Here is a 17,698-nt window from a genome sequence, read left to right as displayed (position 1 = left end):
CAACAGGTCCAATTCTGAAGACCCATCCGCATCAGCACCTGTCGCAGCCGACAGTGGACACAACGTGAAAGAGGGAAGGGCTCTGCACCCCCGTTGTGTTCCCGAGGATTCCAAATGCCCTGGCCCGCCAGTTTTGTTCAGGGCAAACTGGGGTAAAGCATATAGGATCAATGAAGCAATACAGCAACTTAGTGTTTGAAGTGATCACTGTTTGTACAAGATTCCTGAAAGAAGGAATTTCCGTCCCTGAGGGGCATGCTTCCCCATGCACCTACAGCTCCACTTTGGCAAAGCCCTCCCTTGGAAGTTACGTTTTATTGCACTGCGCTAGGCTGAGCGTTGCCATCAGAAGCTTGTAATTCCCCGGGGCGGTAGTAGCACGCTGCAACCTACTGACACTCCATCTTTCCAGAGCTGGCAGAGGCGTAGAGGTGAGCCCAGGTCAGAGGGATGCTTCAGAGGACAGGAGGACAAAGTGGCCAACTCTAAGGAATGTTAAGAGTGCGGAGTGTTTGAGATCTTCAGTAGCGACTTGGTTTTAGACCCTGGCAGAGGCCACCTTAACAGAGACAATAAAAGAGGTTTAAATTAAGGCAGAAGGGTTGGCTCAGCCTGCTAGAAGGAAGAGTAGGCCAAGAAATGCGTAACTGCGCAGTGACGTATCTCTCTGTGCAATACAGCTGTGTTGCTCACGTGATCGTGGAAAGGCATCACTCGGACTTTTCCAGCTGCCATCCCGTTCCCACTCTCAAACTCACATCCCTTGATTCGGCAGCCACCCCTTCCCGCCCCTCTCCCATGCCAGCAGCCTGGCTTCACGCCGCCCAACCGTGGCCGTTAATCAAGCGATCCCGGTGAAATGTACTATGTGGTGTTGAAACTTTGAAGTGACACCATGGCAACACAGCACACACAGCCCCCTCCTGACCAAATACAGTGCAGCTTCCCACGCTTCCAGAGACAGCTGATGGCAAATTAACAGGGCAAAGTAGTACTAGAGCGGCATCATAAACTCCTCAACACCTGACTTGCAGGAAATCTTGCAAGAATCCCCAAATCTGTCAGGTTTCATGACGGGGGAGGCCTCCTATAGCCCCTCACTGCAAATGGCTTCTGCAAGGGCTAGTCAGGTTCTGGACAGCAGGAACTAACCATTTGGGGAAGACGAAGACACTTAAGAAGCTGTCAGCTTCAACATAGAATCTCATCTTCTTGTCCCAGCTGTGCTCCCTGCCATGAGGAGCTGGCTCCAGCTCCTGCGTTTTTGTACAGATGCAAAAGGAGTCATGCCATCTGGGATGGCTAGATCCAAAAAGCGAGCCATTTCCAAGTGCTTGGAGCAACACTAATGGAACTACTGCTGTACCAAATAGGTGTGCCTAATGTTTCAGTGCTGAAGAGAGGATTTTACTGTCACCCTGGTGGCTTTTGGATTGTCACTTCAGCACAAAGAACAGAATCAAAGACATTCTGTGTCAGAGCCATTATGAAACAACAAAGCTGGCATCATTTATGGGTGAAAGTCATCAGCTCAGAGGCAGAAAGAAGCTGTTTCACACTGTACTTCACTTTTTTAATGCACTGACACGGTAATAGTCAGTAATGGCCTGTAATAGTCACAGAACAAGAGACTGCAGCTCATGTGCCCACACACAGAAGAAATTTCACTCTAGCTTCAAGTTGGGTTTGAAGAGTCACAACCTTGAGTCACTTGAACAACTGAAGAGGCTTTAATTTATGTACAGTAAAAATACAAACAAACCAGTCAGTGGTTTTACATTTGATTAACAGCAGTTACTACACACTTTAGTACTTGTACAGCTGTTTGCTATTTAAGGTGTATCAGTACTTTGCACTATACAGAACAGCTGAAGGCTCCAGGGCTGCTCATCTCACAGCCATACACCATGTAACTAAGATGTGTCCTGGCCCCCAGCTTCTACACTACAACATGCAGGAGCCCCAGTTTTAAAAGCTAGAGAAGGACAATGCTAAGCTCTAATATAACACAACCAGAGCAGGCAGATTCATTTTTAGCCAGTTGTCTGGTACTGAGTCAGGTACACGCAAGTGTCAGCTGTCTCATGCTTTCACAGAGCTGCTCCCAACAAGAATTATTCCTGCTCTAGTACATGTCCAAAATGAAATGTTCACCTTTTCCAAGAAGTCTGAATTTCCTTCTTAAGTTTTATAATGCAAAAAAGCACCAAAGAGCTTTCTGCAAATATACATACTGGGTAATAAGTGGGGACAATTGCAGCATTCTCTCGGGTTTCTGCTTTTTATTACCCACTTTCTGCTGCACTGAACTCTGTGAGTGACATGACAATCCTCTTCCCAAAGCCCTTTGGCTCTTTAAGGTCTGTGATGTTCAGGAAGTTGAACATGCATCAGCCATGAGAATCCTAATCCTTTGTGACGGGTGAGAGCACAGGACTGATGTCTACTTCAAGAGCTAAAAGCTAAGAAGTGTCCTGTCAGGCAAGGCACAGAAAGACAGGTTTCAATGTTGGCCAAAAGTCCTAAAGCCAATCCCAGGATGATGAATGATACCCTGTCCCTATAAGAGAGAATCTCAGTCCACAGGGCGAAAAGGAAGAGGCCATTCAGGCCATTTGCAGGCCTACAGAGCAGCAAATATTTTTCCAAAGGAAAACACTGGGTCTAATGAACCCTGGTAACTACCCATAACACACAGATCAGCCACACAGTGCTTCTGTTCTAGGACGGAGATTGCTTCTAGCAAACGTAAACCCACTTGCTGTGGGTAAGGAACAGAACTGACGTGAAAGACAGGCTTAGGCTGCAGAGTACGCCCTGTCAACTCCGCCTTGTTCCCCAGCTGCAAAGAGGAGATGTGCCCTAAAGGGAATTCTGTCAGCTTTCCTAGATCCAGAACATTTAATGTCACAATTCAGACAACATGGAATGAAATACATTCAAATGAGGATACAAAGTTTAAACAACATGACACAGCAGCTTTCACCAGGGACTGCTTGGCCGGACCATTAGTGTTGAGGAACACTCATAGAAGTGCTCAGGAACAGCAGAGGGCCGTGCCCTGGTCTTGCTGAACAATATCCCTCTCCCTGCCCCCAGAATACTCCTGTGTGCCTTTACTGCTCTGAAACATGGTAAATAGGCTACTAGACCTGAGTGAGTGGCAAGAACTTCTGGTAATAGCTCTTTGTAACGTCAATCATGAGTTCCTGGGTACATTCCGGGAGTTCCCCAGAGAAGAGTCCTGGAAGAAGAACAAGAGTATGACCATCAGCGTTCTGGCAGGAGAAAGCAGAAATAAGCTTATATTCAACATTCAAAGCAGTGACTGATTAAATCGTAAGTAAATACTAATAGAAGAGCAAAGAGCTCTTCTCTCATGTTGAGCAATACAGCAGGATCGTTCCCATCATACCCCCTGGGATGGACATCAGACAGGCTGCTGCAGCTGGGTCCCATAACAGCTTCCGCTGTTACTCCTAAATCACTGTCAGAAGATAAATGACAGAGCATGCAATTTGTACAATGAGATCTCCGGCACAGCCAGGTCAATGAGCAGATCTAAATTTTCACATACCTCAGTTTAACGTATCTACCTCCCTACTAACATATGCATAATGAGCATGTGGACTTCCTACAATTTCAACCACTGAAATACCTGCAAAACTAGAAACCATGGAAGGAAGAGTGCTCCCTCTGGCAGGGCCTAATGCCTCCTGCGTTCTAGAGGCCTGAAAAGCTGTGCTGTTTACTGTACAGGATGGCCACAGCTGGCATCCTAGTCATACTGTTTGGAGTAAACATGTACTACCTACCTAACATACACTAAAGCAGCAAGTTTCACAAGTTAAAATTGTTACATCTCAGTTCACCAAGTGCCCTATACCTTTATTTCCAGGCACTAAATGCCAATAGGCAATTTTGTCATAGCAATCTCAGCTTAAAATAAGAATATCTACGTTATCCACACTTCTGTGCACATAAAAAGCTAGAGGGAACATACCTGGGCAGCCCGAGAAGACTGTGAAAGGTGGGACTACTGTTTCAGGAGGTAGTACTGTGTTGTCTAAGATTTTGCAGCAGTCTTTCAAAACACATCTACGACCCTAAAACAGAGATTAGGTAAAGCTGATACTTAAAATACTACACGCTTTTGTTTAACCCTGATTAGTTACCTAAACCTCAACAAATTTAACTGCTCAAAACACGTTCTGTATAAGGGATCATGGGACTGAATGCTCTTCCCAACAGATTTCACTTTTTCATTTTTTGAGGAAAAAAAGTCTGTTTGCTGTTGACTAATACATGCATGGGCAGCTGCATATTAACACATGTCAATGTGCAAACTGGAACCTAGAACCTGAGTCATGCAGTAACGTAGCAAGGCCTTCTCTAACTCAGCAGACAGCAACCTTGACTATTTTGCATTATTTGTGTAGAAACACAATTCCACTTGTACTTCGTGAAAAGGCTGTCTTTCCTGGACAGTCCCACTAGCCACAATACTGTCGTGCGGGAACAGCAAAACTAAAAGCACCACTTTCTGTGGAAAAGGCGGAGAAATGAACAGCACAGAGTAAGTATGCTTGCTCCAGCCCATTGGTGCAGATACCTTTCCTCTGTTGTTACAAAGCCTCAATAGTACTCAAGAGTTTAAAGAAAAGACTGAGAAATGGCACTCACAATGACACAGTTCTTGCCTATGTGGACATAGGAGCCAATCTGGGCTGCATTGACAACACAGTCCTCTTCTATGAAGACATGATCACCAATGTGGAGAGGGAAAAAAGCCACCCTGTGACAGAAGAGTTATTTGTTCAGGTGTACAATATACAGACTGATCTGCAACACTGTTAGCCCCAAAATCACACTGTGGAGTCTCCCATCTCCAGCTGTACTACCAGAGGTAGATCTGATACTAAGGAAGATTAAACTTCAATTGATCTTTTCTCATCTCCTTCTAAAGGATGGCCCAAATGAGCAACAGGAAGATGTTGTGAATAAACAAAGAACAAATGAAACACATTCTTCACTTAGCCATTTTAATATATCCCAGTCTTTCCATACTGTCGTCTGAAGGGAACACTAACCCCGAAGGCAAAGCTGGAAGTTGGAGGAAAAGGTTTAGAGGGACACGTTTCTGCAAATTACTGCAAAAGGACCCCAGCCCTCTGAATACAGATCTCAACAAAGACGATATATTTTATTTAGCTTTTTAAGTTCCGATTTTAGATTTTAACTTCAGTCTCCTTAAAGGAAGGGAACCTCTTACCCTTTACTAAACTTCTTGAAGGGTGGTCTAATGACACTGCGGCTTTTCACCACACAGTGTCGTCCAACCCGTACGTTTGCCAGGTCACCGCGGATGATGCAGTCATTCATAACTATGGTCTGTAGAAGAAAAGAGAGATAAATGAGCTCCAGTTTCTACCTGTGTTACCAGTTATTATATTTACACACACAGCGGTCAGGCCACTCCAGTGAGATTATGTTACTTTATAGAAGATTCTTTTAGTCAAAAGAAAAGTGGGAACAAAGCAAATGACACAGGACCAGCTGCGCTGCCATGGTGTCAGCAAGCTGCACAACGCGAGCCAATACACAAAGTGAAGTTTAAGTACAAAGAGAAACATACTGTTGCACGGACAAAAGCCCCACGATCTGCTCACACGCAGAAGCGTCCTCAGAGAGCAGATCTCCCGTACCACGGGGCCGAGAGCGGTTGTCAGGGGACAACAGAGCAGCTCGAGCGCCGCTGCCGTGGTGACAAGGACCCCGCGGCCTGGCCGCGCTCCCCCCGCCCCCAAGTCCACCTGCTGCGCCGAACGAGGCACCGGGGCGGGGGGGGAACACTGCAGCCCCCTCCCCGCCACCCACCTTGCCGTTGAGAACGATGTTCTGGCTGCCGCACAGCACGGACTGTCGGCTCACCTTATTGCCGGACGCCTGCGGGGAGAAGGGAGGAGTCACTGCGGCCCCTTGGAGCCCCAGGCCCCACCGCCGACGCGACGCCTCAGCGAGCTCAACTCAGCCCCCTCAGCCACCCCCGGTCCCCTCCGGCTTCCCCCAGCCCCTCTCGGTCCCCCCGCACCGTCTCGATGTACTCGGACTTGTTGTAGAGCATCTCGCTCAGCTCCATGGCGGCGTCGCTTCCGCACGGCCACTCCCGGCTTCCGACACGTCACTTCCTCCCGCCAGACGGCGCTTCCGCCGCGGGCGCGGCCTATGGCGGCCCGGTTGCCATGGACACGCGCTTCCCGCGGGAGGCCGCTATGGAGGGACCGGCGGCCATGGAAGGAACGGCGGCTGCTGAGGGACCGGGGGAGGCGGCGGCGGCCGGCGGGGAGGCCCTCAGCGGCGCCCAGAAGGAGAAGGTGCGGTGCCCGGCGCGGGACCGAGCGGGGCCCGGCGCGACGGTGCCAGCCCCAGCCCGGTGCGTTGTGTCTTGCAGCTGAGGGAGAAGCTGGCGCTGCTGAGGAGGGAGTACAGCGAGACCGTCAGCCGGCTGCGGGTGAGCGGGCTGGGCCGGGGCCGGGGCCGGGTCGGGGTCGCCGTCGGGGCTTGGCCCGGCCGGGCGCGGGAGGAGGTACCGGGAGGCCGGTCCCAGCCCTCCGCCTCCGGTGTTGTGTCCGCAGCGGGCGCGGCGAGCCGAGCGAGTCCGGAGCCACGGCCGGGGCACGGCGGAGGAAGGAGGCCAGTGGGAGCGGAGCCCTGCAGGTAAGAGGCGGCAGGCGGCCTCCCGCTTCAGGCCGGGGGTGCGAGTGCCCAGAGGCCCCCGCCAGCCGTCCTGTGCTGCCCGGTGTTCTTGCCCCGTGGGTGATGGCGGGGGGGGCTGGTCAGCCCTGTCACTGTCGCCCTTCTGTGCCCCCGCGGGCTGGCCTGCCGAGCCGGGGACAGACCCCAGCTCTGCTGTCCCCTGTCTGCAGCTGCTGCCACGTCCACTGCCCTCCACACCCGGCCTTTCCAGTGCTGCTCAATCGCGATCTGCAATAACATGTCTCCTTTCTTCCTCACCAGGTCTACAGCGCTCCCTGATCCCGACTGTAAGATCCCACTCTTTTGGTCCTAACAAAGTCATCTAGTCTTATTGTGTGATGTTTCTCTTGGATGGGACTTTGCTGGGAGTACTTTACATATATGAGGTTTTTTTCCCACAGGTTCTAGAGATAACGTATCTCCTAGTGCTGACAAACATGGAACCCCTCAGTTACAGACTAAAACCTGCTCTGATCCTGGCACAGAGAAGAAAACACCTGTTGCATTTAAACACGCTCCTGAATTCTCTGACAATGAGATTAGCTTGTCAGGCAGCTCGCAGGCAGAAAGCATACAGCCTAGCCAGGAAAACCTGTGCTGTGGAATCGTTAGGCCTGCCCCTGAGGAGAAAAAACCCAAAACCTCCAGAAGCTTGATGAAGCTGAGGAGACGGGCAAAGGCTCCAGTATCAGAGGAAAGGGAATCAGTGCATGATGGGCCTCTAATCAACAGTGATGAAATGGTGAAGAATCAAATTGCCAATACCGAGGAACTTCGGTCACCAGTCTTCAGGCGAAGCAGTGTCTTGAACATTGAGGAAAACACTCAAAGAGTATCCAGCCCAGCACTTGTGGGGAGAGAAGAAAACAGTTTCACTCCTCCCAGTGCAGCGTTAGGAGTCGTCCAAGACGTGCTTGGAGACAGTGTCCCTCTAGAAGTGCCTGAGCTGTTCCTGGGTGCGCTGAGGGACAGCAGCGATGTCTGGCAGCCTGAGTCCCCAGGTGCTGAGGCCATATCTGATAACTGTGAGCCTGCACAGCCATGTTCGGAGAATGGTGACTCTGTTTTACTTGACATCAGTGCTGATGGAGGAAACGAATCTTCCAGTATAATAAAACAAACGGACAGTGAGAGTATGTGTGAAGATCGGGGAGAATTACATAGGCTCTTGGATTTGATGTCAGAAAATGAAGTATTGCCTGCCGATGGAAATAACACTGTATCTAATGAGAGCAAAAGCCATGAAGGAAATCAAAGTGACACTAATAGCTTAAATCCCTCTCCTACAGATCTTGCGCTGGGCAATGTTGAAGAACTGTTGGAGAATCAACAGCTTGAAATTCAGTCAAGACTTCCTCATACAGAAAAGGTGACAGCTCCTGAAAGTACATTGAACTCTTGCACAGTGGTTGAAGGGCTTCTCTTTCCAGTTGAGTACTACATCAGGACAACTCGACGCATGTCTAATTGCCAGAGGAAAGTGGATCTTGATGCTGTAATTCTCAGCCAGCTGGGCAGAAGCAAGAAAGGTCAGCGAAGTAAGTGCAAGCAGAAAGATGCAAATTTAGATTGGCACTCCCAAGAAAGAGTTGAAAATGATTCAGAGTCAGGGGTTGTGCCGTCCCCTTTTCTTGGTGCTGAAAACGATTCAGCAAATTCAAGTACTCAGAAATCTCTTGCTGCGTCCAGTGGTAGCAGCACGTCACTTGGATCGATTTCTCAAAGCAGTATCACTAGCACAAAGCAAGATCAGAGACGATCGCAGAGGAAACAAAAGGGAAGAAGAAAGTCTACCTGCAAACCCTCTGTGCATCAAGTGTCACAGGAACTTATAGAGAGTTTGGATCTCATACCACCGAGGGAAAGCAGTAGTCTGCTGTCAAATGAGCGTCAGAGTGAAAAGGAAAACCGTGAGGCTAATCTTGAAAAGTCATCTTCAGATGAGAGAAGGTTGTCTGCTGCTGCAGCTCTTGGGTCTGGAGAGACAGAAGTGGCCGGCGCTATACAGCCAACGAGTTCTGATCCTCCTCCTGGAGGAAGCCAAGTGCTTGGCAAATGCCATAAGACTCTGTCAGAACAGGTTCAAAATCCGCTTCAGAACAAGGATTCTCTGAACCCAGGAAATGAAACTTTTGCCAGCCATATAGGAGATCTGGAAGCCAACTTAGGTGTGTGTCAGGGTGATAAACATCCAGTGGAGCATGTTAAGAATCAGTACGTGCAAGGAGCCTGCAGGGCTGAGGAGCTCCTAGCAATTAACGTCCCTCTGCGTCGCTCCCTGCGTTCTTCTGCAAGACAGAGAGCCAGTCAAGTCTCAAAAGGTACTTCTTCAAATACTCCCTAAAACTAGAGCCCGAGAGCAAGGCAGGGAAACATCCCAGTGAGTGCATGCACTGCTGTTCATGCCTTACCATATTTTTTTATTCAAGAAAATCTTACATGGGTTAACTTTTTTTTTTTTTTTTTAAATGAGAGCTTTTTTAAAAATATAGATCATTGTGGTGCCCATGTTCCTTGCAGAATTCCGGAAACTTCTGCTTCAGCACAGTGATGAAGAGTGAACAGCCGTGCATGGATGAGGAGCAGGGCTGAGAACTTTTTAAGCTGCCTTTGCTGTTAGAGCAAATGTTGTGCACTCTGCACTTGATTTTCCAGCAAATGGATGTAAATCTGTTTCTCCAACTAAGTCTGCATATTAATAATTTATTTTTTTTAGTGCTGACAAGTGTTAAACACAAAGAGTAGCATTACAGTTTGAGGGTCTGTCAATATTGTAAAAAGAGAATGTGTTGGGAGAGAACCACCCAAAACAAACTGACCAAGCACTTGGTCAATTCTGGCAGTCTTTGGCGATGATACTTTTGCTGAAGGCTAGATGCAGAGCAATTGCAGAATGTTATGTCTTTCCAGAAAAGTGCCACTTCCGCATGTTAAGATGGTATGGCTTTTTTTTTTTAAAAAATAGATTAGAGTGACACTCTGGATGAGAGACTCTGAAAAGGCTAGTTGCTGGTTATTCTATGATGTGATGTTCTTGGATGGTGTTTTTCTTTGTGTAGATGAGAGCAAAAGAAGACGTAGCTATCCAGTGCGTTCAGGGGATCCTGCTTCTCTTCACCTCCCTGCTACGGACCCTGACACTTGCAGCTCTCTCTTCTGCTTTCGCAGTCCCCAGTGGCTGGCCCCCAGGCTGGGAATCAGAGACTTTCACTTACCGGATGAGGAATTTGGACTACTAAAACTTGAGAAATTAGAATCTTCCCCTGTGAATGACTTGGAGGTTTTTGTTCCTAATACGTTTGGAGATGGTGCAGCTTCAGGGGACGCACAAGATGCAGAAATGAATCCAGAAGAAAAAAGGCTCAAAAGTAATTTGATTTCGCCTTTCAAAAATGGATCACCCAAGTTACCTCACGTAGAAAGCCCAGCTTCCAAGAAAGAACTTTCCACCCATGCTTTGTTCCTTACTCCCATGGGGACTGTCTTAGCTGGTGCTCCCACTCAGCCTGAGTCTCAGATTTCCTCATCTGTTTTTCCTGTTGTGGGTGCAACCCCAGCCATTTTACCATCAGTATGCAGTGAGGTCTTCCCCAGTACACCTTCCGTATCTCCCTCACAAGCGAACCCACATTTCTCCAGAGGGGCATCTGCCCAGGTCGTGGATGATGGGGAATGCAAAGACTCTGCCGTTCCACTGCACTTGGACAGCTGTGGTGCAGGATCTGCTAGAAAAGAGGAGGAACAAAGTACAACATTTAATTTAGAAGCTCCCCATAATGAATCTGATGAGGCTGTGGCCTTGGAGAAGCATCAGCAGTCGGAGAGCAAACAGCAGAGATCCTGCAGGGCTTCTCCTGAGCAGGTAATAAGCTGGCCTCTTTGCCAAGGGTACTAAGTCAGTGGTTTTGTAGGCGAATCCCCTTTTCCAGAGTCTTGCCTGACTCCAGGGTAAAGACTTCTTTGCATGCTAGCCCTGCACGCTGTCTTTTACCTGACTTGGTAAATGTTTGATTTTCATCTTTTGCCTCAGGTCTTTTGACCTCAAAAGCAAATTTTAAAATCCTGTTTGATGAAACTGGAGATACGGGTTTCAATGCTTATTGCAGATGTGATTTTGAAACGTGTGTATGAGCAAAAACTTTCTGGTACCCACATAGTGTTGGTCTACCTTAAGGAAAATTTTCAGCTGGGATTTGATAAAGGAGGTATAATATATAAATATATTATAAATTTATATAATATATAAATAACTCACATGCAGGATGGGTACTGAAAGAATGACTTGTCTCTGAAGGCTGATAGATGCAGAGTGGTGGTAAAAGACAATTTTGAGGTGAAACCAGGAAATAACCTGTCTGGGATCTCTTGGTTTTCAAAGACACGGAAGTACAAAAAGAGGTGCTCCTACCATAGCTCTCCAATAACTGCATGCAGAATGAATTCGTGCTTCTGCCTCACTCTTGTAGGGGCTGAATGTAATTTCAAAGTTGAATTATCCTCATTCTTTACTTGTTTGTGCAGAAGAAAGATGTGGCAGAACAGATGACTCCGGTACTGTTTGATGGCCTCAGAGAAGAGAGCTTGCAGCTTGTATCAAAGCTAAAGGTAACATCAGATAGTTGTTTACCGAGTCAGTAGCAGCTCATTAATACTAAGTTTAACAAAAATGCAATAAAAAATGCAGAATGGCTAGTTGAACAAAATAGATTGCTGTCTAATTTCATCAGTTCTGCCTTCGCTTGTAGTAAAGCATGCTGAAAGGTTAGGTTGCTGTATATCTCCTTTTGACTGATAAAGGATTTCAGTGCTTGTTTCTGAATAACAAATGTCTAAACACATACAAAGGTCTTAACAAACAGAACTGCTGCATTTTTCTTCAGCCCCAGGTAAAATGATCTCAGCCCTTGTATCCCTGTTGCCTGCCCTGTGGCTCCCGTGGCCTCCTGTCACCATTGCAGGCACTACCTCGCCCAGTAACCAACAAATTTTGTGGGGGACTACAGCACTGTGCCAAATACACATGTTGATGTTCACACCCTTCTGGAAGGGAGCCTTGATTGCACATGCAATGACCAAGGCAAATCTTGCCCAGGACCGTTTGCACAGCTGAGCCATGGGCTCTTCCTCCTGCAGTCGTGTCTGTCCTTCCACTGTCCTCTGTCTCCTAGCGGGTAGGGAACAGTTGGCAGGCAAGGAAGCAACATCTGTGGGAAAGCCTGTTGAACTCCAGATGAGCTTGCTGGGGGCTGGGCCACCTCTAGCTTTTCCAAACCAAAGCGCAAAGTTTTGCTCAGGAAGCAAGCCTGGGGGATTAGCATAAGCAGCCAACAATAATGTGGCTGAAGCTGAAAATGTTTTTAGAAGGGAGAAGAGAAGGCCCTTGCTTTGTTCAGTTTTAAACTCCGTCTGTGCTACTGCAAGTCCCCCCTCCCATTTGTGCAACAAGGGAAGCAAGTGCTTCTGCAGGTAGGTGGCACTCAGGCTTTGTTATGGCTGTGCCGTGGTACCCCCAGTCCTGTCCCAGCCCTGGGCTCTGCTGGGTGCCTGTTGTTTCAAATGACAAGTAATTTTTGTCGTGTGAGCCAATATGTTTGCTGCTTTAAGGGTGAAACGTACCTGGCTTGTTTTCCTCGGTGCATGTCGTGGTTTCGGCCAAATTGGCCGATGGCCGGTGACAGATGCTCCCCCTCAGCCTCTCGTACACGGAGAGGAGGAGGAGAGATAAAGAGATTTACAAGTTTAGAGGAAACTAAACTAATGAAATAGTAATAATAAAATAAAAAGGGAAAGAATGAAATAGATACAGTATATACAAAACCATGTTAAGCTCCCAGGATGACGTCACCAGCAGGAACTGTGGAAGTCCCAGACTGGACTCGGTGATGGGTGAGAACTGAATTCCACAGCTGGAGTCAGGAACCCACGGATCGGGATCAAAGGCAGATGAACAGACAGGGTCCTCCTTGGATGTCAGACATTGAAGGAAGAGAATTGACCCTTTGACCCCTCAGCTTTTGTACTGAGCATGGGGCAGATGGGATGGAATACCCTGTTGGTCAATTTTGGGTCCCCTGTCCTGTCCGCTCCTCCCTGCAGGTGGGACCCCTCTACGCTTTTCCATTTCTGACCCTCCAACGGGGCAAATAACGAAATTAGCTGACCTTGGTTGTTATAGCAATAAGTATACTCAAGAGCCTCTCTGGGTACCATTCCTTGGCACAAACTGTAAACATTGGTCTTATCACTGAGAACGAACCGTTTCAGACACAACATGCTGTTAATTTCAGAGAGTTAGAAGAGGCCTAGCTAAGAAATAAAATTACTGAACAGAAAGTTGGTTCTGTTTTACCTCAAACCAGGACAGTGCCTTACTGACTCTTTCCTCAAAATTAAACTTTGTGAGCATTAAGTTTTAGCCTTAAATTCTCTGCACACTGAACGTCAAGCATTTTTCTTGGTCCGAACCCCTAGGTTAGATAACCATGTCTATCAATCAGAAGAAAACCAGTGCTGCTTTGTCTTGGACAGGATTCTTCAAGTTCCTGTGCTGTGGACGTGAGTACCGTGTGGTGGGAAGCAGCTGGCTGCAGAGAGCTGTGCGTGGTGACTGCTTGTGAGAGTTCTGTCTCCTTGTGGAAACCTCTGGCATCTGACCACTGGGGAAAAGTCTATACTTGGCAGGTCGGAGAGGTATGAACGCCATCCTTATTTCTAGAATTTAGGACAGCTTTCTTGTCCCAGTGTGTTAGTTCCCAAGATACAAGGAGCTTGCAGTCTTGGGTGCAAGGTAAGTTCTTTAGGTCGCATAATTTTTTCATTCCATCAGGCAACGAGGAGAATGATTTGCACTGCTGATGGAGAAGGCCAGTAGCTTCTATGGTTGCGTGTTACCTGCTGGAATTTCATACTTCATGTACTGAATGGTGGCTGCAGCTACTGACTTAGGCTCTTTCCCCTTATGCTCCCTGGAGACACTTTTTGTCTCTTACGTCAACAGGGATTGTTTAATTAGGTAAACAGTCAGCAGAGAGTTCAGCTGTTAATCTAAGTGTGCTTCTTCAGAGGGATCTGAAAATTAGTTCTGCTCCATATCATTTTCCTTGAAACACTCTAGAAAATGGCAATAAAGTCAAAGGGACGTTGTAGGTGACACTGAATTATTGTTTTGCTGTCCTAGATTCCTGTAATACAGATTGTTCCTCTGCCGGATGCCTGTAATCTTGTGTGTATAGCATTGGGAGATTTGGAGATTGGAGAAATAAGGTGTTGTATTTATTTCTTACTAGCACTTTGCACCCTGAATAGCTGCAGCTTAACTCTGCTCTTGTGTAGTCATTTAAATTATCTCTTACTAATGTGTCACTTTCTCAGCTGCTTTAACAGTTGGAAAATATGGAAGGGATTTCTAAAAATCAACTATAAAGACTTGCTTATTCACCTCTAGAGGTGTTAGACTGTTTAAACATATGCTTGTTTTTATACTCTATGGCATGTTTGAATTGTGCTTCCTTCTGTCATTATGCATACTTTTCTCTTAATTTAGGCTCTTGCTTTATTCCTCTGAGAATGACTTATTCAAGCAATCACTAGTAAAAACTGGAAATATAAAAGCTGTTCTTGGGATAAAGGATAGGAGGCTGGTCAGCAGCAGCAGGACTGTGCAAGAGCAGCAAGTGGAAATAGTGTCGCTTTCAGAGACGGGAAGGTGAGTCTGCTGGTTTTGGGGTGGTCTCAGTGAGGCAGGTGGAAGCAAAGAAAACATCTCAGATGTAGAAGAGCGTCAGGTTCCTCTTCATTGTGGAGGTGTGCTGAGAACAAAACACATAGTTTTGACTGCCTTTTCTCCCTTGCTAATCTGATGTTCAGGTGCAAGGATGGACAGACTTTGATGCCCCCCGAAGAAACTGTTTTAGCTTTTGCTGAAGTAGAAGGAGCGAGAGACGCCTTGGTTGGCACCACTGCAGTGAACAGCATTGTTGTTTGGTCAGTGTTTTCCTTCACAATGAAATGATTTAGCTTGCAGGTGTATGTGGTGGCTGTAGCGCGTAGCTGCAGACATTGTATAGGAGTGTTTGTTGGCTGCTGATTAGCGTTTGAAATGATAATTGTCAAAAGGCCTACATTCTGGCGCTCTAACTTCTGTACAGTCAGATAGAAAGCGAATGAACTATGCTGCTAGAATCCCACTTGCTTTTACGTCATATTCATTACATCTCTTCCTGTGGGCTCTTGTCTTAGTTGGTTTATGTGAATCCAAATATATATGTCCGTCTTGCATAGCGATGTTAACTATGATTAGAAAATAACAGATAGAGGATGGAAATGCAGTCGGAATTTGTATTGTCACCAACTGCAGGAATTTGAAAACGGGCCAGCTCCTGAAGAAGATGCACGTTGGTTATTCCTACCCAGCTTCCATCTGCCATCGAGCATATTCCGACTCTGTACGTATGTGAAATATGACACGCAGTTTACGCATGGACTGCGCTGACTAACTGTGGTAGCGACTTAAAGGATTAGGGTTTCTAGAGTGGATTGAAATATCAGCTCTGAAGATATTTCAAAGGAAAACAGGTTAACTAGGAGAAATAAGCCACACTGGCTACCTTGAATTCTTGGCTTTCTGCAGTGTAGTAATAAAATGAGTGTGATGGATCATTCCAAAGCAGCAGCATCTTGCACGTGGGAAGCAGAAGTACTGTTGCCCAGTGCTGGTGCTTGGTAAGTCTCTTCCGTTTCACAAGTGGATAGCTGCCAGCGTGACGGGAAACCGATGCAAAGTGGTTGTTATTTACATATATACCCCCGAGGATATCAACTGTTACAAACCAAGATTCATACTAGTGTTTCTTTACCACTTGCTTCCACCTGCGCTCTGTCTACAGATGGATTTCTGTAGTTTATCAAGGATTTGATTGTTCTCAGTGAGCATTTAACCTTTTGGGACAAGAATGTCTTGTCCAATAATGATGGCTTGAGTCAAGAGTCGTTGGAGACTTCCTCAGAATATCTATCCCAGCATATTTCATGTTGGCCTGTGACGGTTCCGAGAGGCACTGTTTTCATCTGTGCTGCTTCGCATGGAATTCTTGTTACATTTTAAGCTCCTAGGGATTTAAATGGGGCCCAGAAATTTTACTTTAAATGTCACCTCATCCTACAGCAAGTTTTCCTTTTTCAGGCAGAGAGATAAGTGCATAAATCCAGTGGGTCACTGAGCTGTCATTTTCCTGTATTGCATCAGCCCTTATCAGTCAGCAGCTGCTTTGGCTTTTATCTAATTTGATAAGGAAAGTAAACCATTTCTATTTTATTCGGTAAAAATAATGCATCACTGTCCTTGGGGCTTTGATTATGGAGAGAATGTAGCAATTAATTTTTTGGAAAATTCTTTGGGTTTTTTTCCCCTCTTGCTGTTGTGTTTAGTGATGTATTTTTCCTGTGTGTATCAGGGACTTCTGTTTGTTGTTTTAAGTCATCCCCACGCCAAAGAGAGCGAGTCCTGTGGAAACCCCGCGTTCCGCGTGGTAGCGTTCAACCCCAAAACAGCCAGGAGCACGGGGGTGATGTTCTCCTCCCTCCCACCTGGCCATGCTGGAAGGCAAGTACCGCAGGGGGTGGCTCCGTGTGATGGCTACATGACTCCTTTGAGCTGGTTTTGGGGGGGAACCGCTTAACGAGCTGAGCAGCACTGCTGGCAGGGGTCCATTTGCCATCTTGCCCATGATAAGGAGGCTGCATCCGTCACTGCCGTTTGTCCTGTATGTGGGACAAACGCCCCTGGAATGGGGCGAGGGTGTTGGCTGTTTCCTGCCCGTTTCCTGCGCCAGTCTGTGCGCTGACCTCAGAGCTCCCGGTGTCACCGCGTGGCGTGGGGCTCCGCTCACAGACAGGAGAGGTGATTTTCTGCCTCCTGCATGCTTTTGTCTTCCCTCCCCCCCTGCACAAAGGGATTGTGGAAATGCTGTAACTGGGTTCATCAAGCAAAACCCCCCAGAGAAAATATCTGCAAATGAGACTTTCTGAGCCTTTGTGGTGTTAAAGAGCACTTTGCTCGGTTTATTTATGTTAAGCAGCTGTTTGCAGTCAGATGACCTTTTCCTTCCTATGTCTTGCATTTTGAAGACTAAGCTGTTTAAGACTCAGTCTTGCAATGCACTTACGTAGGAAACATTATGATGGATGGGCACAAATAGTAGGGGATTGAGATCTTGGCTTACCGAACAATTTTCAAGTATGTGTTGAGGCCGCGGAAGGATTGTCTCGACATCCTTTGTTCTCAGGTGCGCTGAAGATACAACATGTAACTTAACCTGGCTTCCCACAGTTGGCTTAAATATGCTTATGAATTTTCTACATGAAAAACTAGCTAATTTTAAAAAGTGATGCGATAGTGTTTTGACAACAAAACTCTAACACTGTGACCCTTCTGTGTATGACCCTAGGTACCTGGAGGGTGACGTGAAGGATGCTTCGGCCGCAGCCGTGCTGACGTCGGGAGCCATCGCGGTGTGGGACCTGCTGCTGGGGCAATGCACAGCGCTGCTGCCCCCGGACCCAGAGGGGAGCTGGGCGCTGGCCCGCTGGGCCACCACCAGTGCCTGCCTGCTGGCCGGGCAGCGGGATGGGACCGTCTGCCTCTACCAGTACCAGCAACCCCAGCCAGGAGTGGCCTGATGGAGCACTGGGGAGTGACAGCCCCCATCAGCGGCACCACCGGCAGAGCCTGGTGCTTCTGCTACAGACTTAATGGGTGCTGTATGGTTGTGACAGCCCCGGGTGTGTGACAAGCCATTAAACCTCTTTGCTTTGGAATGGCTCCGTGGCTGCTGCTGCGCTGTGCTGGGGCTCGGGGGCTCTGGATAGGCTTCGTCTCTGACCTGGGGGGGCTCTGCCCGGGGTGGGGGGGCTGTGCCCGAGGCTGGCTCTGCCCTGGGGGACC

At 47.6% G+C, this 17,698-nt stretch overlaps 2 protein-coding genes across 5 annotated transcripts; one reads left to right on the top strand and one right to left on the bottom strand.

Annotated features, from left to right (window-relative positions):
• Positions 1-188: 188 nt before the first annotated feature.
• On the bottom strand, positions 189-6,812 carry DCTN5 (dynactin subunit 5). The gene is made up of 7 exons (XM_074596719.1): positions 6,092-6,812; positions 5,878-5,946; positions 5,273-5,391; positions 4,684-4,795; positions 4,004-4,106; positions 3,153-3,244; positions 189-559 (listed from the first exon to the last, which is right to left on the bottom strand). Exons 1-7 carry the CDS (start codon positions 6,137-6,139, stop codon positions 539-541), a joined length of 564 nt encoding a protein of 187 aa, XP_074452820.1. The 5' UTR covers positions 6,140-6,812; the 3' UTR covers positions 189-538.
• On the top strand, positions 6,222-17,571 carry PALB2 (partner and localizer of BRCA2). 4 transcript variants are annotated; one of them, XR_012588591.1, is made up of 13 exons: positions 6,222-6,511; positions 6,636-6,717; positions 7,018-7,043; positions 7,158-9,077; positions 9,816-10,618; positions 11,278-11,361; positions 13,285-13,446; positions 13,934-14,019; positions 14,300-14,461; positions 14,623-14,739; positions 15,113-15,200; positions 15,938-16,357; positions 17,202-17,571. XR_012588591.1 is itself a non-coding variant. In XM_074596712.1 (13 exons), the coding sequence occupies exons 1-13, from the start codon at positions 6,226-6,228 to the stop codon at positions 17,431-17,433; spliced, it is 4,197 nt and encodes a 1,398-aa protein (XP_074452813.1). In that variant the 5' UTR covers positions 6,222-6,225; the 3' UTR covers positions 17,434-17,571. The 4 variants fall into 4 exon arrangements, 2 of the variants coding, with proteins under 2 accessions (XP_074452813.1, XP_074452814.1); XM_074596712.1 differs by having other exon boundaries at positions 16,209-16,357; XM_074596713.1 differs by having other exon boundaries at positions 6,256-6,374; positions 6,452-6,511; positions 6,636-7,043; positions 16,209-16,357.
• Positions 17,572-17,698: the final 127 nt, after the last annotated feature.

The sequence above is a fragment of the Larus michahellis genome, chromosome 8 (genome assembly GCF_964199755.1).
Source record: "Larus michahellis chromosome 8, bLarMic1.1, whole genome shotgun sequence".
Lineage (NCBI taxonomy): Eukaryota > Metazoa > Chordata > Aves > Charadriiformes > Laridae > Larus > Larus michahellis.
This window is presented reverse-complemented; position numbering and strand designations above follow the sequence as displayed.

Bases quoted from the DNA above. Each gene is read 5' to 3' on its own strand.
- PALB2 (XM_074596712.1), top strand. From the start codon at position 6,226: ATGGCGGCCCGGTTGCCATGGACACGCGCTTCCCGCGGGAGGCCGCTA. The intron at 11,362-13,284 runs GTAACATCAGAT...TGTCTTGGACAG, and splicing joins AGCTTGTATCAAAGCTAAAG to GATTCTTCAAGTTCCTGTGC. The intron at 14,740-15,112 runs GTCAGTGTTTTC...CACCAACTGCAG, and splicing joins GTGAACAGCATTGTTGTTTG to GAATTTGAAAACGGGCCAGC.
- DCTN5 (XM_074596719.1), bottom strand. From the start codon at position 6,139: ATGGAGCTGAGCGAGATGCTCTACAACAAGTCCGAGTACATCGAGACG. The intron at 5,947-6,091 runs GTGCGGGGGGAC...TTCTCCCCGCAG, and splicing joins AGTCCGAGTACATCGAGACG to GCGTCCGGCAATAAGGTGAG. The intron at 4,796-5,272 runs GTAAGAGGTTCC...CTTCTGTCACAG, and splicing joins TTCAAGAAGTTTAGTAAAGG to GGTGGCTTTTTTCCCTCTCC.